Source organism: Sceloporus occidentalis, unplaced genomic scaffold, assembly GCF_023333645.1.
Source record: "Sceloporus occidentalis isolate IW3139 unplaced genomic scaffold, rSceOcc1.0.p SCAF_9, whole genome shotgun sequence".
Taxonomy (NCBI): domain Eukaryota; kingdom Metazoa; phylum Chordata; class Lepidosauria; order Squamata; family Phrynosomatidae; genus Sceloporus; species Sceloporus occidentalis.
This window is the reverse complement of record NW_028316989.1, coordinates 32408091-32436050: the sequence shown is the minus strand read 5'-3', so window position 1 is coordinate 32436050 and position 27960 is coordinate 32408091. Positions and strand designations below refer to the sequence as shown.

Genomic DNA, 27960 nt, shown 5'->3' with positions numbered 1-27960 from the left:
GTGGCCCACAGGGATTGTGAGTGAAGGCAGCTGCCATCATCACAGCAAAAAGAAGCAAAAATCCAGAGTAAAAGGTAAGAATTTTAAATTTTGGTTAAGAGGAGTAAAGGCGGCGGATGTCATAAAGACAGTCTGCAGCCAATTTGGGCTTTTGGCCATGCATCATGTAAATAGTGAGGAAATTGTCTATGTCAACAAGCCCTTAGATCCCCTTCAGCCATTCCTTCATAAAAATGGAGTTGATTGTAACTTCTGAAGATTCTGGAGAAAGAGAAAGATGGAAATCTACATAGATAAGGCTGCAATCCTTAGGCATATTTCCCTAAGTGTAAATTCGCTTTCATGCCTACTTCTAAGCAGACATGGCAAGGTTTGCACTGTAAATAAATTATATCGGAAACTTTTCAGATCAATAGGCCGTGGGCTATTTTGCATTTTCTGCCTGTGACACCATCCCTGGAAAGAGATAGATATTCGCTGTCTGCGCCTATTTCCACTCCGTTCCCAGTCCCAAAGGAAACAGTGCCATCCCAGCCGTCGCCAATATCTCATCGTAACTAGATTCCCAGTAGAAATATTAGAGGGCAGAAAGGAAAAGAAATCTATTACTCTCTAATTAATTGCGTGCGGAGATGGCGGTATTTCCTTTCTTCTGCGTATGTCTTAAAGCATAAAACTCAATTAAAACGAGCTCACGAGAGGCCATTTATCTATAATGAGAATTTTACATTTCTAATGTGCTTTAAAATGTTGATATTGTTATATCTGCTAAGGCACAGGGTGGTTTGGGGGGAGAAAACCCGTTCTATTTTTGATTTCTCAATGCTGTGGAGGGTGCGTAAACCAAGTCGAGTCCCACAGGTGTGCAAAAAGAAGCACCAGCGTAACCGAAACTGGCAGCTTCAACCCCTCTAGATTCTGCAAGAGTCTTGTAAGGCTTTCATTTCCATCTGCCAACTTCAAACGTGGGCAACCTGGCTACTCTGTGGGCACCAGACTAAAAACGATGTAGCAATGGCATTGAGCGTTTACATTTCTATACCACGTCATAGTGAACTCAGCACTCTCTAAACGGTTTACAGTCTGTAATCCAATTGCCCCCAACAAGCTGGGTACTCATTCTACCAACCTTCAAAAGGATGGAAGACTGAGTCAGCCTTGGAGCCCTGGGATTGAACTCACAACCTTGTGGCTGCAGGACCAGCAGATATAGATGTAAGCCCAAAGGCCTGCAATGGCATCTCTAGGGTTGGTTCCATCCTAATGTGATAATTGATGCTGTCATCCCCCATGCTGCCTGGCATATGCACACACATACACACTCAAACACTTCGCTGTTGTTATTGTGTGCCTTCAAGTCATTTCCGACTTAAGGATACACTATCAAGGGGGTTTCTTGGCAAGATTTGTTCAGAGGAGGTTTGCCATTGATATCCTATGAGGCTGAGAGCTTGCCCAGGTTTACCTGGGTTTCCTAGCTGAGCCAAGTTTTGACCCCTGGTCAGAAAGCCAATGTGGGGTAGTAATTTTGAGCCCTGGACTACGCAGGGTTCAAATCCCGGCTCAGCCATGGAAACCCACTGGGTGACCCTAAGCAAGTCATAGTCTCTCAACTTCAGGGGATGGCAATGGCAAACCCCTTCTGAAGAAATCTTGCTAAAAAAACACCATTAGAGGTTCGCCTTAGGGTCGTCATAAGTCAGAAGCAACTTGATGACAACAACTCCAGAGTCATAGTCCAACACTCAAACCACTACACCACACTGACTCTCAGATGTACACACACTAGAAAGGCCAATAGTCCCCCAGAACTAGATCAAGCCACTGGTGGAAGAGAAAGGCTCCGATTTGTATGTTGCCAATGGCTTGTGGGCCAGGACACTTGAAGGGACTGTCCATGTTCTCGGTTGTCCCAGTTTACCCACCTTGTTCACAAATCCCAAAGGGATCGAGGTGCCATTCAGCAATGGGACAGGCCTCCAGGGGTTTGTCATGGATTGCCAACAGCATCCTGGCAAACCCCCTTGCCTCCTAGGAGCAAGTGGACCACAGTGGCATCACTAAGGGGGTGCAGAGGATTCTGGGATCTGTAGTTTGGGGAGATCTTTCTCCTTCTCAATCTGCGAGCTCTGAGGCCACAACAAACTACAGAATCCCATTGCACCAGGGTGACCAGATGGCCTAACCACAAAGGAGGACAAGGCACTGCAAAATGTAGGGCACTGAGGAAAAAGTGGAGTGCATGACCAAACACTCATATAAATATAAATCCCTGCTTCTTAGTCCTGCTCAAAATGGAGGACATGTTGACATTCCTCCTGGGCAAAAGGCTGAGATGGAGGACATGTCCTGGAAAAGGAGGATCTCTGGTCACCCTCCTATCACAAGGAGCCCTGACTGTTGAAGCAAGATCCAACTGCGTTAATTCTGCAATGGCTGCATCCGCACTGCAGAAGTCATCCAGGCTGAGATCACTTTCACTGCCAGGCCAGGGCTCAGTGCTGTGGAATCCTGGGTATTATGAAACAGGTCCAAAACTCACTGCAGAAATAATCCAGTTTGAGATTGCTTTAACTGCCCTGGCTCAATGCCAGGGAATCCTGGGAACTGTACTTTTGTGTGGCCGAGAGCTTTGGGGCCACAAGAAACTACAATTCCCAGGATTCCCTAGCACTGAGCCAGGGCAATTAAAGCGGTCTCAAACTGGATTATTTCCGCAGTGGGTTTTGTACCTTCTTAGTGACAGGTCTTAGAGCTAGTGCTTGACCATTGCATGGTCTTTCTTATATGAGATCGATGATGATGATGATTATGATGATGATGATGATCATATAAACATTGCATGATTTTTCTTGTATGAAATGATGATGATGATGATGATGATGATGATGATGATGATGATGATGACGACGACGACGAGTGTGTTTAGGACCTTATACTTAATGTTCTCTCTAGGGCCATAGCAAGCTACAAATCCCAGGTTTCCCATAGCAAGGAGCCAGGACAGTTAAAGCGGTATCAAAGTATGTTAATTCTGCAGTGCAGATCATCAGACCCTTGTTTTTATCAAAACCAAAAAAAAAGCCAAGCCTGACTAGAGGAAACCCATGGAATCAAAGGCATTTTGATCTGTTTTGTCTTCCCTTTTGCATCCAACCTTCTCACCAGCAGAGATTTCACAGGATATATATTTAAAACGTTTCATTTTCCCCTGGTTGTTCTTCTTTCCCTGGTTATTCTTATTTTTTGCCTTGATCTCTGACCCCTCTCCTCCTATTTTCTTCCCCCAACAGTTGGATGACATTAAAGGCAACCCTTCCACTTATTCCCTGGTCCTCAGGTGGCTTCTCTCCTTTCTGTTTTTTGCAAGGAAGGAATAAACTAAAAAACTAAGAGCAGATGCAAACTGAAGAAGGGTTTGGCTGGAAGCTCTCTGCAGGAAAATCCAAGGAGAGGAAAAGAAAGAGGGATACCTCTCTGATCCCTTCTCTCTTTCCAAGACTGATGGAGAAATGTGGGGGGAAAGAGAGAGAAATAGAGAGCTTTTCCTATATACATCTACGGTTTCCTTTCAAAGGAAAGGAAACATGGGCAATTGCATTTGATCCTGACCTCCCTTTCATGCTATACATACATACATACATACATACATACATGTATGATACACACACACATTCACAAACATACAAAAATATTATCTATCTATCTATCTATCTATCTATCTATCTATCATCTATCTATCTAGCTAGCTAGCTAGCATACTCACATATTTTATACACAAACACAATTTATATATATAATACATACACACACAAACATATATAAACACACACATAATTTTGTACTATATATATATATATATATATTACACAGAGAGATATAATTTATATATATACACACACATATATACATATATATAATTTATCCATGTATATTTATATATATAATACATATACTATATATATATATATGTATATATAATACACATACATATATAATTTATATATATATTGCACACACACATATTTTATACACAAACACAATTTATATATATAATACATTCACACACACATATATATATACACATTTGTTTTTTTTATTTATATATATATATATATGGCTCAGTTACTCTGTGTGTGTGTGTGTGTGTGTAATTTATAAATATAAAGATATACAAACACACACACGCATACAAATTATTTATATAAAGATATATAGATTCAAACCCATTGAATCTATATATCTATATATCAATAATTTGTGTGTGTGTGTGTGTAATTTATTTATTTTGTATACGTATAAAGTAACATTTCATGCTAAACATTTGTGTGTGTATATAGAAATATATATAATACATACATACAGACATATAATACACACACACATTTTTGTAGATACACACGCAAGCACATATATTTATGTTTATTTCGAGTGTATATATATATATATATATATATATATATTCTCACATACACACACACACACACACATATCGAAATTTAAATTAAATAGATACACACACACCCATATTTATATAGATGGATACACACTCACACAACACACACATTTGGGAGGGAGAAAATGGGGACATGCAAAGATTTGCAAATGTGTGTGTGTGTGTCCCCTCCTTGAAACCGAAATGTCACACTCTGATTTGCACAACCCCAACCTCCATCCCTGCTCCCTTTTCCTGTCCCTCTTTGCAAAGAAAGCTCTCCAGAAGTCGGCTTTTTTCAATCCGTTTTAATGCATGGTTCTTTTCGTATCCTTCCACATTTACACAGCTGCAAGGTAACAAAAGTTTTGTGTTGTTTGGAGTCCTTTCCTTTCCAATAAAAGGATGCCTTTTGGGACTGAAAAAGAACATTTTGTTGCCTTCTTCATTTCGTGCATTTGCAAAAAAAGAAGGAGGAGGAGAAGAGATTCCAAATCTGGGGAAAGGACTATTTGCATTTGAACATCGTCACAGAGTCACACCGAAGGCAAAGAACGTTTTCTCTAAACAGACTACTTTTACTCTACTGCGTCCAACATTGAGGAAACAACGAAGTCTTTTTTAAGCAATATATCCATCTTGGCTATATATATATATATAGCCAAGTACAACCACATCCCAAATCCACAAAGCAAGGGATACCTTCATTTCACCAACTAAAATGCCTATTGGGTGAACTTGGTCCAGTCACACTCTCTCAGCCTCAAAGGAAAAAAATATTATTTAATAATTATTTTAAAATAATAATAAAGAAAGCAAGAAAGAAAAAGAAAGAAGAACCAGGATAGGTCCTCTTTTTCCCCCTTTTCTTTTTATATTTTTAATCACGAATTTTAATATTTTTATATTTATAAAATAAAATTATATACTGCAATATAATTATTGTCCTATAACAATATTAGCATTGTGTAGCGATGCAGCTTAATATGTGCCTTTGATGTGTAAGGGTTGTGTTTTAACTTGAGGAGAAGCGGGTAAAAAATAAAATAATAATGGCTTTTAGATTAATAATAATAATAATAATAATAATAACTTTTATATTGGTTTTAAATTTTATATTTGTAATTTTTTTACTTTTTACGATTTCAATGATATGATTTTAATTTTTGTTTTAATATGTTTTATATATATTGTCAGCCGCCTTTGGGGAAATGACGGAATAAAAATAAAATTAATAACAATAATAATTATTATTATAAATTATAAATTTAATAATATTAATAATACAAATAATAATAAATTATATTATTATTATTATTATTATTATTATTATTATTATTATTATTATTATTGAGTCTCCATAAATCAGAAATGGTTCCAAGGCACCCATCAACAACGAAATTTTGAGCCTTCTGTGTCTGGTGCCTCAAGAAACTACAAATCCCAGGATTCCATAGGAGCCCTGGCAGTTAAAGCGGAGACCAATTTCATTGTGGCAGCTGCCTCTATGCAGGATTTCGTATATTTTTAATCCAATTTTATGTTGTTGCAGATTATTTTAATCGTTCTGAATTTGGCTTAGATTTTTTTAATGTGAGCCGCCTTGAGTCCCTCCTGGGAGAAAGGCAGCGTACAAAACAAATGCACAAATAATACACAAATAATAATACAAAATAAATACACAAATAATAGACATAAAAATTGTTTCAAAAAATGACTTGGAGGCAGACAATAGCAATAAAGGTGCCCCTGTTTTGTTGGATTTGGGGGGGATCTTTGGAGTGAGTGAGGCTGGAAAGGAGGAAAAGGGATATATATCACAAAGACCAGAAGCTGGATTTTTTTCCTTTTCTTTTCAGCCTGTTTCCAAGAAGTCCAAAAAGCCACACACTGTACATGACACAACATTAGGATCTCGGTTTCTACTCCATTTATTAACACTGCAGAGAAGGATCCCTGGTGTTTTGTTTCTTTAGGGGGGCCTCCCAATCGATCCTCTGCGATCTGGCTGTTCTCAGGCCCCGATCCTGACTTCAGGATCCTTCCCACAACAACCCTCCCCCCCCCCCCCCCCACTTATACATACACAAATACATACAACCCCCACAAGCCCGTTTGGGGATGGGAGAGATGGGCAGCACCTGGATGTCGGGTGATGGATGGCCAAGACACACAAAGAGGGGGATCGGGAGCTGTCCAGCACCAGGAACCTCCTGAAATGGAAGGGAAACGAAGGAGTCTCCTTGTCTTGAACCTCCCTCTCCCATTGAGATCAAGCACTTTTAAGGCATTTTTGTTGCTCCTGTCTTTCCCTTTGATATTTGGAGAGGAAGGCAAAGCTGAAGTATTTCTAGAGAGTCAACAGGGGTTTTCCAGGATATAAAAAAATTTTCTGAAGCCCAAAGCAGAGAAAGAGTTGGTTGGGGTGAGTAACAGGTTGCTTTTGGGGAACGGAGGGAGAGGGATCATTTTGTTTTTTCAAAAGCTTTTGTTGTCTCTCTCTCTCTCTCTCTCTCTCCATACACACACACACACACACACACACACACACACGAAAGCTTTTTAAAAGAAATGGTCCCTCCTCCCCCTTTCCAACGGCTAGGTAGGTAGGTAGGTAGGTAGAAAGATAGGTATGTAGTTAGGTAAGTAGGTAGGTAGGCAAATATGTAGGCAGGCAGGCAGATGGGTAGGCAGGTAGGTAGGTACATAGGTAGGTAGGCAGATACATAGGCAAATACATAGGCAGATGATAGATAGATAGATAGATAGATAGATAGATAGATAGATAGATAGATAGATAGGCAGGCAAGGAGATACATAGGTAGGTAAGCAGATACATAGGCAGATAGATGAGAGAGAGAGAGAGAGAGAGAAGTAGATACATAAGTGGATAAGCAGGACATAGATAGATAGATAGATAGATAGATAGATAGATAGAGGGAAGGAGAATTTCTTTAGGCTACAATTACTCCAGAAGCCAACCTGGTGTCCTGGTTTGAAATGGAGAGTTTGGACTAAGACTTCAGGGTTGAAGTCCTCTTGCTCTGCCCTGGAAACTCCTGGGTGACCTTGGGCGAGTCACACCTTCTCAACCCAAAGGAAAAAGAAACACAATGATAGCTTTGCCTTAAGGGTGGCCATAAGTCCTAAAGGAGTGTGAAGGCACACAGCGCCAGTTACTCAAAGGCAGACCCTTTTTTTGTTTCAATTGAAGGGGAGAAACCTTTAATAAGAAAAACAGGCTGTGACGGAGGGGGTCTGGACAACCTCAGTTTAAGAGAAGAAACCTTTTTTGAAAAGAAAAGAAAAGAAAAGAAAAACACTCTAAGAGAGTCAGCTTAAAGGCACATCCCTTCTTTGTTTCAATTTAAGGGAAGAAACCTTTTAAAAGAAAAACACCCCAAGAAAGTCAACCTAAAAGAATATCCTTTCTTTCTCTCAATTTAAGGAGAAACGTGTTTTTTTAAAAGAATAACACCCCAAGAAAGTCAGCTTAAAAGAATAACCTTTCTTTGCCTCAATTTAAGGGGAGAGACCATGTTAAGAAAAAACACCCATAAGAAAGCCAACTTGTGCTGGAGAGGATCTGAACTGCCTTCTCCCCCCATCTCTGCCCCATAGAGTCTGCCACATTGGTTGGGCCTCCTGACTGCTCAGCCCTCGATGCCCCCATGGCCTAGAATAGTGTGCCCAGTTGTCCATCAAATCAGTGGCAAAGCCTTGGCCAGCCTGGGAGCTCTGGTATTCCTCAACGACTGGGTTGCCTGTAGTTGCCATTGATCTCTTCAGAGATGGTGACTGCCTCTGCTCCTAAGGGGAGCCGATCACTGTATTCAGAGCCCACTTCAAATTCCTCTGGGTTGGTTTTGGATTGGGACTCAGCCAAGGAGCTGGCCGCCATGCTTTCATCCCTGGCCAGCTGACCATCCATGGTGGCTACTCTTCTCCTTTCTCCTCCTCTTCCTGCTCCCTCTTCCTCTTCCTCTTCGTCCTCTTCTTCCTCTTCCTCTTCCACCCCTTCCCTGCTTGGGTCATAATTCTTCTCCGACTCCAAGTAGGAAGCCCTGGGGTCAAAATCAGCAGCCATGTGCTTCTCCATCTGGTCCGGGTTCTGGGCTTTCATGATGAGCTTGTAGGTCTTGCCTTGGTACTTGGAGAGAAGGTGGCAACAGGTGGCCCCCAGCAATGGGACAGTGGCCAAGCCCAGGAGGAAGATGCTGACCACTACGATGATGATGAGGGATGGGACCTCCTTCTTGGTGCTGAAGACCACCTGGACCTGACAGTCCTCTCCAGCATAGGTCATGCAGACAGAGTAATTGGTGCCAGGACGAAGGCCTTGGAACCAGTAGGCATTGACCCCTTCCTCGATCTGGGACCATTGGACCAAGGATGGTCGACCTCTGGGCTTCTCCTCACACAGGTAGAGCCTCCTCAGGTGGGCTTTCTCTGGTTGGGTGTAAATCGGGGTGATCTGGACCTTAGCTTCCCTCTCTGAGACATCCAAGGCGATGACTCCCAAGTCAAAAGTGTGAGACTTCATCTCTGAGCTTTGGTTGAAACCATGGTTGGAGATGTATTGAGGTCCTCCATTGGGGCCGCAGCGCTTCTCAAAATGGGGGGGCTGGAATGGTGAGCCTTCTTCTGCTCCCCACAACCCACCTCGACCATTACTGCTATTCTGGAGGGTGCCCCCTGATGGAGAAGGGTGGTCATTCCGAGTTATGGTGGGTCTGGAGAACTTTGTCCTCTCTTCTGGCTTCATGACACTATTCTTGGAGGCTTTGAGGTCAGGTTTCCACTCTCGCCCAGCCTCCCCCAAGTCTTTGGGGTCTTTGGGGGTGTCAGCCACAGTGACGTGGACTGAGCTTTGGTTCTTGCCCATCTCATTGGTGGCCAAACAAGTGTAGTTGCCTTCTTCCTTCTTGCTCAGGTGGGCAATGGCCAAGGTGCCATTGCTAAAAACCTGGAATTGGCCAACCTCTCCTCCTCCTGAAGGCAAATGGTTGCTCCTGGTTTGAGTACCATTCCCAGGTCCTCCTCCACTTGGCAAGTCCCAAATTTGGCCTGAGGCGGTCTGGAGATGCCAACGAAGCTCAGGTTGAGGCAACCCAGATGCTTGGCAATGCAAGGTAAGAGCCAAACCATAGGAAAGAGGGGTCCGGTCAAAGTTGGGTTGGTAGCTCAAGGTGACCATGGGGGCCACACAGTGCAAGTAAGGGATCTTGGCCAAAGGAAGGTCCTTCCAATGTTCTGGAGAGGCGCAAGCAATGGAGTCCCCTTCTGGGATGGAGATCAAGGTGTTCTGGGTCCAGTTTTTCAGCCACATGAGCCGGCAGGAGCACTCAAAAGGGTTGTTGTAGATCTGGAGGTGAGACAGGGAGGTCAGGGGGTCAAAGGTGCCCTCCTCAACGGTGGTGAAGCGGTTGTTGTTGATGCGGAGAGATCGGAGGTCCTTCAAGGCTCGAAAGGCCCCTCCAGGTAAGTAGGCCATGCGGTTGTTGTTCATCTTCAGGAGCTGGAGGGCACTAAGGTTGCCCAGGTCCCCCCAAGGGAAGTCCACAATCAGGTTGTGGCTCACGTCCAGGTTCTTCAGCTGGCCCAGGATGGCTAATGTGCCTTCTTCCAAGGAGGAGATCCGGTTGTGGGCCAGCCACAAAGAGGTCACTTGGGTCACCTCCACGAAGGAGCCTCGGCTCAAGGAGGAGATCTTGTTGGCCGAGAGGCTCAAGGTGGTCACATTGGAGGGCAGGCCTGAAGGCACGGTGGCCAGGTCCTTGTAGGCGCAGTCAGCAAACTGCTGGGCATACTTGTCCACGCAAGCACAGGGCTCTGGGCAGCCTTCCACCAGCCCCAGGAAGGCCCAGCATGAGGCCAGGCAGAGCAGCATCCGCATCCTGGCCCTGAGCAAAGGGAAGGAAAGAGAGAGAGAGAGAGAGGGATAGCACCGTTAGGAGGACTAGATGACACTTGGGTGTTCCTTGGGAGGGAGGGGTTGGACTATATGACTTTAGGAGAAAGGGATTGGAGCAGATGGCCCTTAGGAGGAAGGCTTGGACTAGATGGCCCTGCCTTGGGAAAAATGGATTGGACTAGATGGCCCTTAAGAGAAAAGGGTTGGACTAAGTGGCCCTTGCAAGTCAAGGGTTGGGCCGGATGGTCTTTGGGGTGACATTTAGGAGGGAGAGGTTGGACTAGATGGCCCTTGGAGTGCCCCTTAGAATGAAAGGGCTGGACTAGATGGCCCTTGGGGACTCTTACAACCCTTCCAAGATTCGATGTCTCCCTCCTTTCCCTTACAGAAACCAAGCCGGCTCGCTAATCCTAGTGAGAGAAGAGCTCTGGGGCTGCCAGAAGTAGTAGCCAAGACTACAAACCCACTAGCCCCAACATCCCCCCCCCCCCCAACGGACGGGAGGCACCCTCCACCTTGGCCACAGATAGCTGCCTCTTCTCTCTGATTCCTCAGCTCGGCCATTAAAGCCCCTGGGTGGCCTTGGGCGAGTCACACTCTCTCAGCCTCAGAGGAGGGCCAGGGCAAACCCCCCCCCCCCCCCGAAGAAAGTTGCCAGAAATAAAATAAAACCTAGGATAGATTCGCCTTGCTTGCAGGTTCGGCGTCTTCTGCCTTTCCACTGCTTCCCTCTCTCCCTCCCTTTCTCTCTCTCTCTCTCCTTTTCCTCCTTCCCTCTTTTCTTTCCTTCCTTCCTTCTTTCCGAAGCCGAGGAAGGCGGGATGGGAGAGGGAGGGAATAGGAATAGATACCCCCCATCCCTGGCCCTGATCTCTCCATCCTGAGCTCTTTCCCTGCCTGAAGTCACATTTCCAAAACCAACCTGGGCTGCATCCTCACTGGAGAAAAAATCCGGTTTGACACCGCTCTAACAGCCACGGCTGGATGCTACGGAAAGCTGAGGGTTGTGGTTTGTGGTGGCACCAGAGCTCTGCTCTACAAACCCCACAATTCCACAGCCTGGAGCCGTGGCAGGGAAAGTGGGGTCAAACCGGATTATTTCTGCAGTGTGGATGCAAGCTCTGAGGAGAAAGGGAGGGCTGGGCTCCCTCCTGCCCCACCTCTCCCTCCGAGGAGTCCTACTACCCTACAAGGCTCTCCACTTTCTCCATTGCAACTTCTTCAACCTGGCCCCAATCCCTCTTCCCAAACCCTTCCCTTTTGCGCTTTAGGGAAAACCTCGAGGCAAATCGGGGATGATGGGTCCTTCAACCCCAACCCAATCTAACTCAAACCAAACCAAACCAACACATCCCAACTCAACTCAACCCAACCCAACCTAACCCAGTTCAACTCAACTCAACGTAAACCAATCCAACTCAACCCAATCCAACTCAACTCAACTCAAACCAATCTGGCCCAACCCAACCGAATCTAACTCAGTCCAACCCAGTCCAACTCAATTCAACCCAATCTAACCCAATCCAATCCGACCCAACTCAACTCAACCTAATCTAACCCAACCCAACCCAATCCGACCCAATCCGACCCAACCCAACCGATTCACCGCAAATCCGTTCTTCCAGCATTTACAGGTCGCCTTTTTCCCCCTCGACCCCATTCTTGAGCCTCCACCCAACCCTCCCAGAAGGACACCCCCCTCAAAAAAAAAGATATCCCATCATCCAGCCACACTCCCCTTACCGTTTCATCTCGGGCTCCGGGTGGGTCTTTTTAAGGGGGCGTCGTCCCCAGAAGAGACCCCCAAGCTGGATAAAATCCTAGGCGACTTTTTGGGGGGTCCATATAGCCAGCCACCCCCGCGACCAAGCCCTTCACGAGATCGAGATCAACTCCGGAGTGGATCGGAGGATGGGAATCCAAAGCAGAAAAAAAAACCCAAGCAGCCTTTGGGGCTGGATTTCCCCGACGTCGGGGGCTCCTGGGGCTGATCTGGCTTTCTCTAACACAAACACACACACACTTAAGCACTCCACACTCCACACACAGCCTCCTTTTCTGTCACAAACAGCCTCAGTGCCAACCCACTTGGAGGACCCACACAAGACACACAAACACACTTCAGCACCATCTAGGAAGAGGGAGGGATGCGCGCCCCCGAGGCGCCACGTGGACGCGCCCAGACCCTCCCCACCCACTCACCCACCCACCCTCCCCCTTCCTGGGTGGGAGTGGGCAGTGGCAGCCCCCCTTCCAATGAGAAAGACCATGCAATATTTATCACGTCAATATGTCTCCAAGCCTTCAGGCATCATCCCCCCACAGCCTTCTTTAGCCCAAGAGCTAAAGAGCAAGAGCTAGAGGTGATGCTGGTGGTGGCTTCATCTCCTCCTCCTCCTTCTCCATCATCACATACAAGAAAGACCATGCAATATTTATCACTTCAATATGTCTCCAAGCCATCATGCATCATCCTCCCCACAACTTTCCTTAGCCCAGCTCCTACAAGAGCTAGAGGTGATGCTGGAGGCATCATCATCATCATCATCATCATCATCATCATCATCATCATCATCATCATCATCATCTCATACAAGAAAGGCCATGCAATGTTTATCGCATCAGTATGTCTCCAAGCCTTCCGGCATCATCCCCTCACAGCTTTCCTTAGCCCATCTCCTGCAAGAGCTAGAGGTGGTGGTGGTGGTGGCTTCATCTCATTCTCAACCTCTTCCTCCTCCTTCTTCTCCATCATCACATACTAGAAAGACAATGCAATATTTATTACTGTCAATATGTCTCCAAGCCAACATGTATCCCCCCCCCCCCCCACACACACACACAGCCTTCCTTAGCCCATCTCCTGCAAGAGCTAGAGTTGATGGTGGTGGCTTCTTCTCCTTCATCATCATCATTTCATACAAGAAAGTCAATGCAATATTTGTCACATCAATATGTCTCCAAGCCTTCATGTATCATTCCCTCCACAGCCTTCCTTATCCCATCTTCTGCAAGAGCTAAATGAGATGGGTTCTTCTTCTTCTTCATTATCATCATCTCACACAGGAAAGACCACACAATATTTAGCTTGTCAGTATATCTATAAGACATCATACATCATTCCCCCCACAACCTTCCTTTGCCCACTTCCTGCAAGAGGCAATGGGGGCTGCTGCTACTGCTGCTGCCACATCATCATCATCATCATCATCATCATCATCATCATCTCATACAAGGAAAACCATGCAATGTTTATATCATCATCATCATCATCATCATCATCATCATCATCATCATCTCATACAAGGAAAACCATGCAATGTTTATATCATCATCATCATCATCATCATCATCATCATCTCATACAAGGAAAACCATGCAATGTTTATATCATCATCATCATCATCATCATCATCTCATACAAGGAAAACCATGCAATGTTTATATCATCATCATCATCATCATCATCATCATCATCATCATCATCTCATACAAGGAAAACCATGCTATGGTTTAGCAATAGCTCTAAGACCTGTCACTAATAAGGTCCAAAACACAGTGCAGAAATAATCCAGTTTGAGACCACTTTAACTGCCCTGGCTCAGTGCTTGGGAATCCTGGGAACTGTAGTTTACTGTGGCACCAGAGCTCTCTGACAGAGAAGGCTTAATGCCTCACAAAACTAGTGCTAAACCTTTCTGCATTGTTTATCATAATGTTTGGCATTTCAAATGTCATTGCATTTTCATCTACTGGAAACAAGTTCAGAGTATCTGAGGATACTTGAGTGGTTGGGCTGTAGGCCAGAGAGTTTTTACGAAAACAAAATTGGGGGCCAAAAGAATAAGAGGAAGAGAGATGATCAACATCCTTCTTGGAAACAGAGAAGGTCAAGCGGACCGCCTTGAAGCACATTCCTGAGGTCTGGAAGCTTAGAGAAAGCTTGCGTTAATTTAATGGCAAAGACCCAACTCAGAAGAACTGGAAATGCAGAGCCCTCTGCCACCAACCAATAACACAGACCAGAAGAAACAAAGAAGATAGGAAGAAAAGCCTTCAAAAGGAGAATCAGACCAGACCAAAGAAGGCTCTGTTCTTCCAACCCAACTCTTGAACCTTGGTTCACAATGATGGGTTGAAGTCATCACCAGGGAAACTTTGCACTGTTTGGTTTTCTACAAAGTACGTCAAGTAAAATCTCAGTTGGACTTCAGGAATCTTAACTGCATGAGCACTGAACTGGCCATAAAAGGTAAAGTTGAGAAAGTAACTGTTTTACAATGTGAAGTCGAAGGATTTCATGGCCAGCGTCCATCGTTTTTTGTGGGTTCGTGGCTTTGTTATGGAAGAATTTATTCCTGACGTTTGCAACTGTAGTTCACATCTTCAGAGAATGGTGGCATGGAGGGGTATGGGGTATATATACTGTTTGACACTTGGTATTGAAGGAGTGAGTTACATGTCAATCTGTGTGTTGTTCTGTTGGTGACATTGCCAGAAAAATCAGCAGTAGCAGAACACTTTATAAACCAACCTGGGCATAAAATGCCATTTGAAAACACAGAAATTCTGAACCATGCAGACAACTATCAGGATGCACAGGGGAGCCATTGAAATCCACAAACACCTGGACGACTTCAAGAGGAAAGAAGAAACCCTGAAAGTAAAGAAAGTTTGGCTACCAGTCCTGAAAAACACCAAAATCAAGCCCCAGCAAATGCAAATGAAAACCACCCAGGATCAGGGGGGTTTTCCCAGCAGACAATGGTTCATTAATGAAACAGACACCCTGAAACCTTGCCATTCAACAACAGAACAATACACAGATTAACATGTAAATCGCTTCCTCTCAACCAACAGTATATATACCCCACTCACTTCCATGCCAGCATTCTCTACTGATCCCAGCCACAGATGCTGGCGAAACATCAGGAATAAATTCTCCCAGAACACAGCCACATAGCCCCCAAAACCCACAAAAAACAACTGTTTTACAGTTTTCAGGAACAATGTGTTTGCTGATTTGGCATTCCTATGTAGAAGGTTGTTGCTGTTGTCGTTGTCGTTGTCATTGCTGTCGTTTGCTTTCAAGTCATTTCCAACTAATGGCAACCCTAAGGGGCTTTCTATGAGTCAGTGTGGCATAGTAGTTTGAATGTTGGACTACAACTCTGGAGTATGAAATAGAATCCTTGGGCATTTTCTGAAGTTCTGGCAATGTCTGCTCTTGCAGCTCCTATGAGGATTGTGAGCCGTTCTTTTATCACACAATCCCTCATTTTCCTCCATAAATAATGGAAAAAGTAATAAAGATTCTTTTGCAATTACTGTTTGTCATGTCATATTTATCCTCAGTGATGCTCTAACATTCCTCATGTTCAGCACACCAGCTGGGCTGTGTTTTGTTGAGGCTTAGTGCTGCTTGTATTTTTATTTATTTTTGCTATCCACATGAGATATGCACAATGGGTCCTATCTTGGGAGAAACATGGATTCAAATCCAACTCAAATGACTAGAATTTGGGGCCGTACTTGACATACTGAACTTGTCCAATTCAGTCAATGGAGGCTGGCAGCTTCCATGTCAGTGCAGTGGTGACTCCACTCTGGGTTTGAGTGAAAATTTTAAAGGAGTTCTCCAAAATAGTACAACATAGTTTTTTGTGGGTCTTTCAGGCTATGTGGACATGTTCTAGAAGAGTAGACCATAGGGTTTAGCATTTTGCAAAGTTCCTTTGAAATTCATTGTAAACTCCAGAGCAGATTCTCTGCTCCATTGAAATGAAAGCCACCAACTCCCAGGGAGTGGCTCCAGTGTCTATAAAAACTCCCTTAAATTTTGGACTAACCCCCAGACTGGATCCCAAACCCAACTGATATGAAAGCCAGCAACTACCATTGCTTCCAGACCAATAGAGAGTTATCTACAATGCGAAATGAAAGCAGTTTGACGCCACTTTAACTATCCTGACCCTATCCTACAGAATCCTGGGATTTGTGGTTTTGTGACACCCCAGAGCTCTCAGATAGATGAGGCTGAATACCTCAGAAAACTACAAATCCCAGATTTCTGTAGGATAAAGTCATGGCTGTTAAAGTGGTATCAAACTGCTTTAATTCTGCAGTGTAGATACAGCCAAAAAAAGAGAGGGAGAGAATTATCTTAACTTTACAAGGAAGAACTCTCTTTGGTACTGAGACTAAAAGTAATAGGAGTGTGTGGCTGGGTGGGGTGGAAAGAATGTGCATTGGGAATCAACATGTGAAAGGGATCTAGGAGTCCTAATAGACCACAAGTTGAACATGAGTCAACACTCTGATGTGGCAGCTAAAAAGGCCAATGCAGTTCTAGGCTACATTAATAGAAGTATAGTGTCTAGATCAAGGGAAGTAATAGTGCCACTATATTTGGCCTTGGTCAGGCCTCACCTGGAATACTGTGTCCAGTTCTGGGCATCACAATTCAAAAAAGATGTTCAGAAGCTGGAGCATGTCCAGAGGAGGGCCACCAAAATGGAGAAGGGAAACCATGCCTTATGAGAAGAGACTTAGGGAGCTGGGTATGTTTAGTCTGGAGAAGAGCAGCTTAAAAGGTGACACGACAGCCTTGTTTAAATACCTGAAGGGGTGTCATATTCAGGACGGAAGAAACTTGTTTTCTGATGCTCCAGAGACAAGGCCATGGAGCAATGGATTCAAAATACAGGAAAAGAGATTCCACCTCAACATTAGGAGGAACTTCCTGACAGTAAGAGATGTTTGACAGTGGGACATACTCCCTCAAAGAGTGGTGGAGTCTCCTTCTTTGGACATTTTTAAACGGAGGCTGGTCATCTGTCGGTGTGCTTTGATTGTGATTTCCTGCATGGCAGAATGGGTTTGGACTGGATGGCCCTTGCAGTCTCTTCCAGCTCTAGGATTCTAGGATTCTGAACAATAAGGGTGTCACTAGGGGAGGTGCAGGCCACACCAGGTGGCACCCTAAGAGGGGGGTGACACCACTGTTCCGCAAACATCTACCTCTTGGCAGAAACAGGCTGTGACATTCACCAGTGTGCCTTTAAAACACTGAAGAGATGGTGTGAGTGGGGCAAGGCTCTGTGGGAGGAGAAAAAGGAGGTCCCAGGTTTGAAAAGAATATGTAATTTTCAATGTTCAGGATCAATTCCCCAGTTGGGAAACAGCCGCCTAACACTCTTACTCTCTCTCATGCAACTGATCACTGGAGTGAAGGGGATTTGTGAGAGGGTCCTTTTTATGCTTGTTACACCAGAGATCACTCAGAGAAGGGGTGGGAATGTCAGGCAGTTGCTTCTCAAGTGACTGGAGAACAGATCCCTTTGGATCCCAGCAGCTGCTTACCAGCGAGTGGGAATGCAGTAGGCCACACTGGAATTCATGATGTAGCAATGTTGTTGTGGAGTTCCACAATACGCAATGGTTATATAGGATTCCAGTACAAGTTGTTTGCGTGTTGAGAAATCCTGATGAGAAGAATCCTGGACTAATGAAAATCTTCACAATTAGAGACTTAGGGCCTGAACAGACAAGCCAAAATAAAACTGCTTCGGGTCACTTTGGAGGTATGCTGTTTAAATGATTCATGCATCCTAAGAGGCCAGAAGCCACGCTCCAGTCCTAAGGAAATGCTGTTCCCTGCATAGAAAATTAGGCACTTGTGTGCAAAATTCACACACAGCTGTTTTTCACACACACATACACACACACACACACACATACACACACACAGAGAGAGAGAGAGAGAGAGAGAGAGAGAGAGAGAGAGAGAGCTTTTTTCCTCCATAGAAAATGCCATCCTCTGCGCAAAACTGTATAAGTCCCAGTTTGTGAGTCAGTTACAAGAACTGGTTTTCAATGTCTGGTTTTCAATGTTTCAATGTAGGGAAGGGGAGTAAATAAAATTATCCTACAAGACGAAACATTGTGAACATTCACATTCGTAACAGAAAGATTTTGATTAGAAACATAATCCAGTAAAGAAAGACGGGGCCTCCCTGAGTTCACTCCATGGATAATTTACTTCCCTGAATCCAGATCCATTGAAATAACCGCACAACATAAATTAATGTATGACTCTGCCCCTTTGGCTTTAATTATTTTTGGTGGGTGGGGGCAGAAATCGATTTTCATAAATGCTCTGGATTTGAGCTCTCTGAACAAAACTCCGCCACGGGCTCTTGAGAAGGATTTATTTTTCTTTCTTTCCTTTTTTTAATGAACGGCTTAAATTAAACAATTCATTATTAATAACGCCGACATGCCACATATTCCGTGCCATTTGGAGAGGTTAGTTCAAAGTGGCAAAGGTTTTTATCACTTCAAAATTTTACTATCATGCCGCAGGTAATTAAAAGAAAATACTTGTACTTTTTTCCACCTGCTGGGCATGGTTGGATCGAGCAAATAGTGGCTGGCATCCTGTTAGGATGTCACACACGCAAGGCTTACTTACAGTCCCATAAATGTATGCAAAGGGATCTTGTAGCATCTTTGAGACTAACTGTGTGAAAGATGTTGTAGTATGAGTTTTCGTTGACTTGGTCCACTTCCTCGGATGATCTGGCACCAGAGGCTAAATGGACATAAGTCAGATATTAGAAATTGAAATATGCAACAACCTGTTGCACAACATTTCGGTCATAGAATCATAGCACTGTAGAGTTGGAAAAGATCACCAGGGCCATCCAGTCCAACCCCCTGCCATGCAGGAACTCTCAATCAAATCATCCCCGACAGTCTTCCTGGCAATCCATTTCTGACCTCAGGACAGTGGTCCTTGAATAACAACAGCAATAATAATAATAATAATAATAATAATAATAATAATTTTTATTTATATGCCGCCTCTCCTGCAGGATCGAGGCAGCTTACAACATCAAATAAAAACACACTATAAAATACAGCATACAGCAACAACACAAAGGCAGATTGGAAAGAGAACCAACTCAGCTAGAACATATCCACAAACCCCAATCCATCAACTCTGGATCGAACAGAGACAGTGGCTTCCTGGCGCACTACACATGTTATAACACTGGTTAACACCCCAGGCTCATGAGGATGCTCTTGGCCACTTTATCACATCTCCTTTCTGGTTCACAGCCTGAACACATCACATTCCCAAACTGCTATCATCATTCATATGGTCATCCAACCACCCTGGCCTTAGGTGACATCTTTCCTCCTGTGTTTCTCTCTCAAGGGCTATAGTTAAAAGTAAACTTGTCATCTCATCACCATCCCCACATGTTTTGCATTTCTATGGCTATTCATACAGTCTGGCTATAAAAGTCCATCCTGGGCACCAGTTCACTCCATGCATCTGAGAAAGTAGACCAAATCTACCAAAGTTTATGCTAATGGTAGGGATTGCTAAGTAACAGAGTGTAGGAGTGCAGCTTAGTATGGACTGTATAAGGGCCCAAACTGGAATCCCATGCCTTTTTACATTGCTGGAACGGGGATGGGATTTGAACTTATGGGAATTTTTGTTCTCCTTCCAACTATCCTAATTTGACTGGGAAACTCCTGATTAATCCTCTGTCATCCCACTTTTTCAGCTGTTCTTAAAATGTCCCCATTTCTCTCTCCTCCTCCCACTTTCTTCCTTTGTCCCCTTTGGTCTTAGTCTACTTCAGTTGATGCAAATTGAATTCCAAGTGTAAAAGTAATGCATGGAAGTAACTAAGGATGCTGCCACATTGCAGAATTGATGCACTTTGACACTGCTTTAATTGTCACGGTGCCATCCTATGGAATCCTGGGATTTGTAGTTTGTTGTGGCAGCCAAGCTCTATGTCAAAGAAGGCTAAATGTCTGGCAACACAAAAGATCCTAGAATTCCATAGAACTGAGCAATGGCAGTTAAAGCATTATCAAACTGTACTAATTCTGCAATGTAGATTCAGTTTAATGAGGAGAGGAGAGGAGGCAGAATCTTGCCCTTCCCAGGAGGCTCAAGCAAAAGCAAACTGCTGCAGCCTCTCCTCACTTATGTGTTGCTCTTCATTAATAAAATTTGCCATCTTGACCACACTCTGTTGTTGCTTGGCCTCCTATGTCCCGGTTTTCACCTATGAAATGTGGGAGGGTGAATCAGGAGTGCACTACCAGACCAGGAATCCATTTTCACCCTCTTAAATGTCAGTCCTTCTCTTTTGTCCTTGTGCTTTCTGCTTGACCTTGCCAGCCTGAAAATAAGATACCAGGAATCAAACCTATTAGGGCTGGATTAAAGGGAATTGCTTTTAAACTCCATTTTGGCAGTCCTAGCTTTGGATTCTGACATGCTCTTGGGACAAACGTGCCTCTCGCCCAGGACGCTTATCTTCAGAGGCAGCCACCCATTTGGGAGCAGCTAATGGTATCAGACAAGATTGCAGCTCCGGATTACCGCATCCTTGGATGTCATCATCCTTTGCTGCCACTCCTGAGGGTTGGTGCTATGAACGCATGGCCCACAATGTGCTCTTCCATCTGTCTCTGCTCAGTATTTGCCAAGGCAAGAGAAGTGAAACTGATTACACAGAAATTGCATGTCTGCCATCTTCCTACCCTTTCCACTTAATGGTAGCTGGTAGCTCCAATGCATGGATATGGTAAATCTGCTTTGGGGTTTAGTTTAAAGTTTAAAGGTGTTCTGTCAGGTGCTGCGCCTTCTTGTAGGACAGGGTTCAGGTGTCATGCCCTGCCTCCAGCACTTTGAGATGGACTCTGAGTCAGTGGCGTCACTAGAGTCAGTGTCACACAGTGCGGTAACTTATAGTGTCACACATACACACACACATTGACTCATGGTGTCACCCTCACATTTTATACCATACAGACTCCTTAGTAATGCTTTTTTGCCCTAATGTTACTCTTAAATTGTAACTTCCATATGCCACTGAATGTAATGCTAATAGTTGTGACATAAACAACTAGCAAAATTAAAACTATACCTTTAAATCACAATATCATATGCACAACCTAAATGTATTTACGTGTGCATAATGAAGATTTGGTTAAAATGTAATGTTTTTTAAAGAAAAATTTAAAATAATTTTTAAAATTCAAAAAATAAATAAAAATTAAATTTTCAAATTTGAAATTTTAATTTAAAAAAACTATAGGGCCTCTCTTTTCTCTTCCCACTGAGCTTCACCCCATTCTCACCACCTCTTAAAGCATTTTAAAGGGAAGCAGATGAATGCCACAGCTCTTTTCTGCCAAAAGACAGGTGTTTGAGGGCCAGTGGTGTCACCCCCCTTAAGGTGTCACCTGCTGCGGTCCGCACCCCCAGCACCCCCCTAGTGATGCCACTGCTCTGAGTCAGAGAATGAAGGCACTGATAGAGAGCCTTAGAGCCCAGAGGACATGCCAGATCTGTAGCCACAGTACCAGAGTTCCCAATGGCCACAGTAACCGAGTTCCTAGCAGCCACAACCCTCAGAGGAAGAAGTGGGCTTACTTATACCGACCCCAGCCAAGAGACATCAGGACAAAGAAAGTTGCAGATGCTCAGAATGCTTATATAGAAAGCACCCCACAATTAGAGTGCACCTGCAAGACTCAGGTGGGCTATAGATAACCCAGCTCCTTCCCCGGATGGATGCTGCTGACAATCAACCTCTCTTGGTTGAAGCAACATTGGTGCCGTGTTCTGAAACTGTTTACCTTAAATTCTGCTTGAACCCCTGAGTACTTGTCTAGATTATCCTAAGGACAGCCTGCCTGGACTGTGTATTGAACTGTGAGCAACTTGGACCAGACTGGACTACCTCTACTTCTAAGCCAATACCTTAGTTGCCTATTACTCTCCCATTATAATTCTGTGGAATGCTGTGCTAAGAGTCTGGTTTGCTTCCCAAGAGCCAAGCAGAACAGCAGCAGTTTGGGGAAAAAATCCATTGAAGTTCTGACTAAAACCCAGAGCAGATCCACCATGGCATGAATAGTAGAATCATAAAGTTGGAAGAGATCCCGAGGGCCATCCAGTCCAACCCCCCGCCATGCAGGAACACACAATCAAAACACTCCCAACTTCTTATGAATTTAGCCTACAACTCCTAGTACTCCTTGGTGGTTTCTTATATAAGTATTGACCAAGCCTGACCCTGCTTGGCTTCCATGATCAGACAGAAGTGGGTTTATATCCACAAAAGCCCATGCCAGTTAGTTTGAACAGTGCTACTACATCTTTTTTTCTTCCCCTTCCTTCTTCTTTTTCATATTCCCGAAAGACTGTGAAATTCAGCCCCAAGAGAGGTTAGAGAGGTGGTCAGACAAATTCTTGAAGCCAAAGAATCTTGTCAGAGTAAGTTTTCTTCAAGTCACAACTCATGATACCCAGTGAACTTCATGAGGTTTTCTTAGTCAAGGAATATTCAGAGGCAGCTTGCCGTTGGCTTTCTCTGGATATGTGTACAGCACCTGGCATTGCTTGGTGGTCTCTCTTCCAAATACTAACCAGGCCTGACCCTGCTTCACTTCTAGGATCAGACAGGACTTGGTGCTTTGAGTAATACACTTCCCCACAAGTTGCCCTAAAAAAACACACACACTCCCCCATTTGTTCAACCACCATCTGTAAACAACCATATAAAGTGATATCTCAAGTTCTAGCTACACACGGAGCATGATAGGCCCCACAATAGATAAACTTTTTTTTAAAATACGGTAACAACTGGGCTGCAAATATAGCTTATTAAAGGAAAATCCATCTTTTTCATTGAAGAGGTTAATCTGCACTGAACCATGTAAATCTATGTGCCTTCCATATGGTGGCCCCACCAATTTCACAGGGTTTTCTTAGCCAAGGAATACTCAGAGATGGTTAGCTATTGCCTACCTTTGAATTTAGCCTACAACTCCTGATATTCCTTGGTGGTTTCCCATCTAAGTATTGACCAGGCCCAAACCTGCTTGGCTTCCATGTTCAGAAGGATCTAGTACCATCACAGTATTCAAGCTAAGTTTAGTATTTTGGTATTATTTGTTGTTGTTGTTGTTGTTGTTGTGTCTTTAAGTCACTGCCGATTTATGGCAACCCTAAGGCAAACCTATCACTGGGTTTCTTTGGCAAGTGTCCTCTGAGGAGGTTTGCCACTGCCATCCTCTAAAGCTAAGAGAGCATGACTTGCCCAAGGTTACCCAGTGGGTTTCCATGGCTGAGCTGGGATTTGTACCCTGGCCTCCAGAGTCATAGTCCAGTGCTCAAACCACTGCACCACAATGGCTAGTGATCCATAATTTATCAGATTTTAGACAAAGACCTTTGCAGCCTTATGCCCAAAAGGTTGGACAATTTGTCTCTTTCCTCATCTCTGCCTCCAATTGCATCACCAGCAAACAGAATGGAAACATCTGGGGAAGGTGATTTCCACTCACTTCTACAACTTTGTGCTGCAGCAAAATATAAATTGTGCATTTCCAGCAGCATGTCAGGCTAATTTTGGTGCAACAGTGACATCTACTGCCTTATACTGAGAGGTTCAATTTTAAAGAGAAATCAGCTACTGGCAATGTCTTCTGGCATTGGGAAAAGATATAGAGAACAGAATCAATAACTTTACCAGGTTTTTCCCCCAGGTTTTCCTGAAAGATCCACATAGATTCACATTGTCGGCAGTGCAACTACGCTTCCAAATCAATTTGGATCACTCTCTATCGTTAAAGGAAGGGAGGCATCTCCATTTTAACCCAAAATGATGGCATGTGTGAATAAAAGAAGGGTTAAAATAACTCAAAAAGATTTGTGAACGCAAAACGTAATGGGAACGACAAAACCAACATGCATCAGTGTGGCGATCCACATCTCCTTGGGACAAAAAAATTAGTGTTAATGCCCTTCATATCATCTGCAATTCTTCAGATCAAAACAGGCATCCTTTGGTTTTCATACCCTTAAAATCTGCAATACAGTTGTCCACATATAAAAATAAGTCTTTTGTGGCAATGTTTCTCAGGCTATTTGATGTAGAGGATCGGATATTATTATTGCTTTTCCCACAGTGTGTTGAGGACCAGAACATATTTGTGCCCAGTGGCTACAATTGCTTTTTCTTCTCTTGGAAACCACTTCAGAGACCAGCAGCCAATGACTAAGAGAACAGCAGCACGGATCCAGAGACCACCATTTTGAGTACACTGTTGTATGGCAAGATGCTTATTTTAGTGTAAAACATAGGCAGAAATGCAGTTTATCTGGCTAGAATTTTGTTGATGCACATAATGCCCAGTTGTGCCTTACAGCAAGTTTGGCCTCTGCCACCAGGCAGATGGGTTTTAGAGTCCTTGTTAGCATCCCTGCCAAATGTTAGCAGCTGGCCAGTGGTATAGTCAGGTTGAATGTGCATTTAGTCAGCTCTGCTTGAGAATTGTTCTGTACTTTGCAAAGCTAGGAAATAGAGTTATATTTCTGTGGATGAACAGTCGGCATGACTTCTTTAACAGGAAAATTGATCCAGCAGCAGAAATAACATGCAAGAAATGGGGATATTTTCCTATACCACACGGAAAAAGGGGCAGTCAGATCTGTCTCAGCAAACTTTTTATTCAAAACAAACAATATGGACATGTGAAATGAAGCAACCAGGTCAGATAAATCTTGTGCAAGTATAGAAAAACATTTTGAACCTTCTAGAGACCACTTCAAGGCTACTTCTATAATGGATCCAGGGATGACATTTCAGCAGCCTCCACCTTTCTTATCATTTCCATTTTGCTGGCCAAATGTACACAGCTATGCTTTCCTTATATGCTGGAGGTAGCTGATAAATCCAGCTTATCTGCTCTCTTTTGCTCTGTTTTGCTCTTCACATTCATTCAGCAAAAGACTCTGGAGGCAGCCGCCCTTTACCTTGCTAATGCTGCTAAAATAAACTTTCCAGCTAGAGACAGAATGAGGTAAAAAGAGAAGTCATTTAACAAGTCTTTGTAAAAAGGAGTTTCACTGTTGTCACTTTTATTAATGGAGGTATGGCTACAATGCACAACTACGGATGGACTGGGAGAATGTTCCTTCTGGAAAACTGCTTGTCCAGTTCTCAAGATAAATGGCTCAAGTATTAATGTCCCCTCATATCATCTGCAATTCTCCAGATCAAAACAGGTATCCTTTGGTTTTCATACCCTTAAAATCTGTGATACAGTTGTCCACCTATACAAAAATGCAATTTGACCTCCTCTGTTTTGCTTCTGTACTGTATAACCTTAGAGGGTCCACGGGTTTCACTTGCGGAGGGTGTGCCTCACCATAAGAAACCTCGAGCCAGCAATGAGGATCTTGAACACTGGCAATGGGATAACCTGGGATAGTTGTTCATGGGCTACTGTTTGGGAGATCAGCTAAAGGACTCTGATATTTCTTTGTGACCACCTGTCGCATCACTTGCCACCGATAAAACTAATAAGTGTGATGTCCATCAATTTTCAGTGCCAAGCAAGAGTCTTGGGGAAGCTTGTAAACTACAGTTCCAGTTCAGAACACACGCATGTGTGTGATTTCTTTGGACATTGCAGGAGGTATCCTATATCTTTTTGCACAACACCCCTAGCAACTGGAAGGACTCCCAGGTGTAGCTCCATCTTCTTGACCATCAATTGGGATAGTCATCCCAGGCTGCCCTCCTATAACTGAAGAAGCAACAGCCTTACATTGGGATTGGACTTGGAGGGTACTGCTTATTCTCTAGGTAGCATCAACCCAGTACAATAGTATCAGTACACCAGTGGATAGTTGTGTCGCATCTTGACTCAAGTGTGCCTTTCAGGACAAAACATATGGCCAGTATGCAGTGTCGTGTTTTTTTAAAGATCAAAAGCAATGCAAATTTCCACATGTGGTTTTTGTTTTAAACTTGCAGGCTGATAGAGGAACAGAGTGGATTAGATTTACGAAATCAGCACACGCAAAACTGACCTCAGCTTGGAACAGATGAGTTGGCCCATTCCAGCTTGAGCTAACAATCTGGCAATGTCCTTCTTACAGTCACAATGGTCTAAGCCAATTTGACTTAAAGTTCCCAAACTTTGGTCCTCCAAGTATTTTTGGACTTCAGCTCCCAGAATTCCTAGGCCAAACTGGCTAGAGCAATGATTCCCAAAGTCTTGTCCTCCAGGTGTCTTGGACCCCAGCTCCTAGAAGCCTCAGCCATCTTACCCAGTGGTTTCAAAATCTGGGAGCTGAAGTTCAAAGCACCTGGAGGACTGGACTTTGGGAATCACTGGGCTACATCTTCTGGGAGCTGATGTCAAAACAACTTGGAGGACCAAAGTTTGGGAACCATTGATTTAAACCAGTGATTCCCAAAGCTGGTCTTCCAGATGTTTTGGACTTCAGTTCCCAGAAGTTTGACCATTAACCAAATGTCTGAGGCGTCTAGGAACTGAAGTCCAAATCATCTGGAGGCCCAATGTTCAGGAACCATTGGTTTAGGACCTTCTCATTGGCCACTCCTAACCTATAGAATGGCCTTTCGGAGGACATCCATCAAATTACAAACCTTAATAGTTTCAAAAAAGCCATCATGACGGATCTCTTCCGGCAGGCCTTCCCTGACCGACTGTTGCACTTATGTCTTTAGAACCCCATTAAGTGGTTTGCCCTTATCCTATCCCATGAAGCCCTGTCATGAATGTCCCAATGGTTTTAATAGATTTTAAAGATTGTAAAGTTGTTATTGTGTTAATTTTGTGGAATTTAAGTTATGGATTGTTTGGATATGGGGATAGAGGGTTTAATTTATGTTATTGGTTACTTTATGAATTTTGTGTATTATGTAAGATGTTTTATGTATGTAAACCGCCTCGATCAGTAGGGAGAGGCGGGGTAAAATAATAATAATAATAATTTATAATTATAATTATAATTATAATTATTATTTACCCTTGCTTGATTGCACCCTGCCTCCCAGATGTATCTGTCTACAACCAGAATAAGGATTGCACTGCAGTTCCCAGCATTCATCATATGCCAGATCTGGTTGGATCTGCTGTCCAATGTCATCTGGAGGGTTACTCCTTTCTTCCCCACATCGCACTTTATGAAATGGAGGAAGACACAAGACCCTAGAAGGCAGGGAAACCACAAATAGAGCAGGACGTAATCTGCTACCACTTTAGAAAATGTCTGTGTTATTATTTCCTTATAAAGGAATAGCTATAGCTATTACATATTATTGTTAAAAAATATGAGACAAGGAAAGGCCAATTTAGCTCTTTTAAGACTTCCACCTGCTATTGGTCCTACCAATTGTCAAATAAAACAAAAGTCGGGAGAGTAACAGCATGCCATTTAGGAAGAATAACCCATAATGCTGTACAGTCAATTGTGTATCTAGGGTGGGTAACCTTTTACTGTCCAGGGTCCAAATTTCAACCTCAGTGAACTGTTCCAAGACCATGCCTGGTACAGAAATGCTCTTCCAAAACTGGAAAAAGTGAAACTAGAATTGGGCAGGGACCCATTCACACTGCACAATTATAGCACTCTGATGCTACTTTAATTGTGATGATTCCATACTATGGAATTCTGGGAACTGTAACTTCATGAGGTATTTACACCTCTCCGCCAAGGAGCTCTAGTACCTTTCCAAACAAGACATCCCAA

At 43.6% G+C, this 27960-nt stretch overlaps 1 protein-coding gene across 1 annotated transcript; it reads right to left on the bottom strand.

The window, feature by feature from the left end:
* Positions 1 to 6499: 6499 nt before the first annotated feature.
* On the bottom strand, positions 6500 to 12506 carry ISLR2 (immunoglobulin superfamily containing leucine rich repeat 2). Its single transcript, XM_089538576.1, has 2 exons — positions 12093 to 12506; positions 6500 to 10338 (listed from the first exon to the last, which is right to left on the bottom strand). The coding sequence occupies exons 1-2, from the start codon at positions 12098 to 12100 to the stop codon at positions 8184 to 8186; spliced, it is 2163 nt and encodes a 720-aa protein (XP_089394702.1). The 5' UTR covers positions 12101 to 12506; the 3' UTR covers positions 6500 to 8183.
* Positions 12507 to 27960: the final 15454 nt, after the last annotated feature.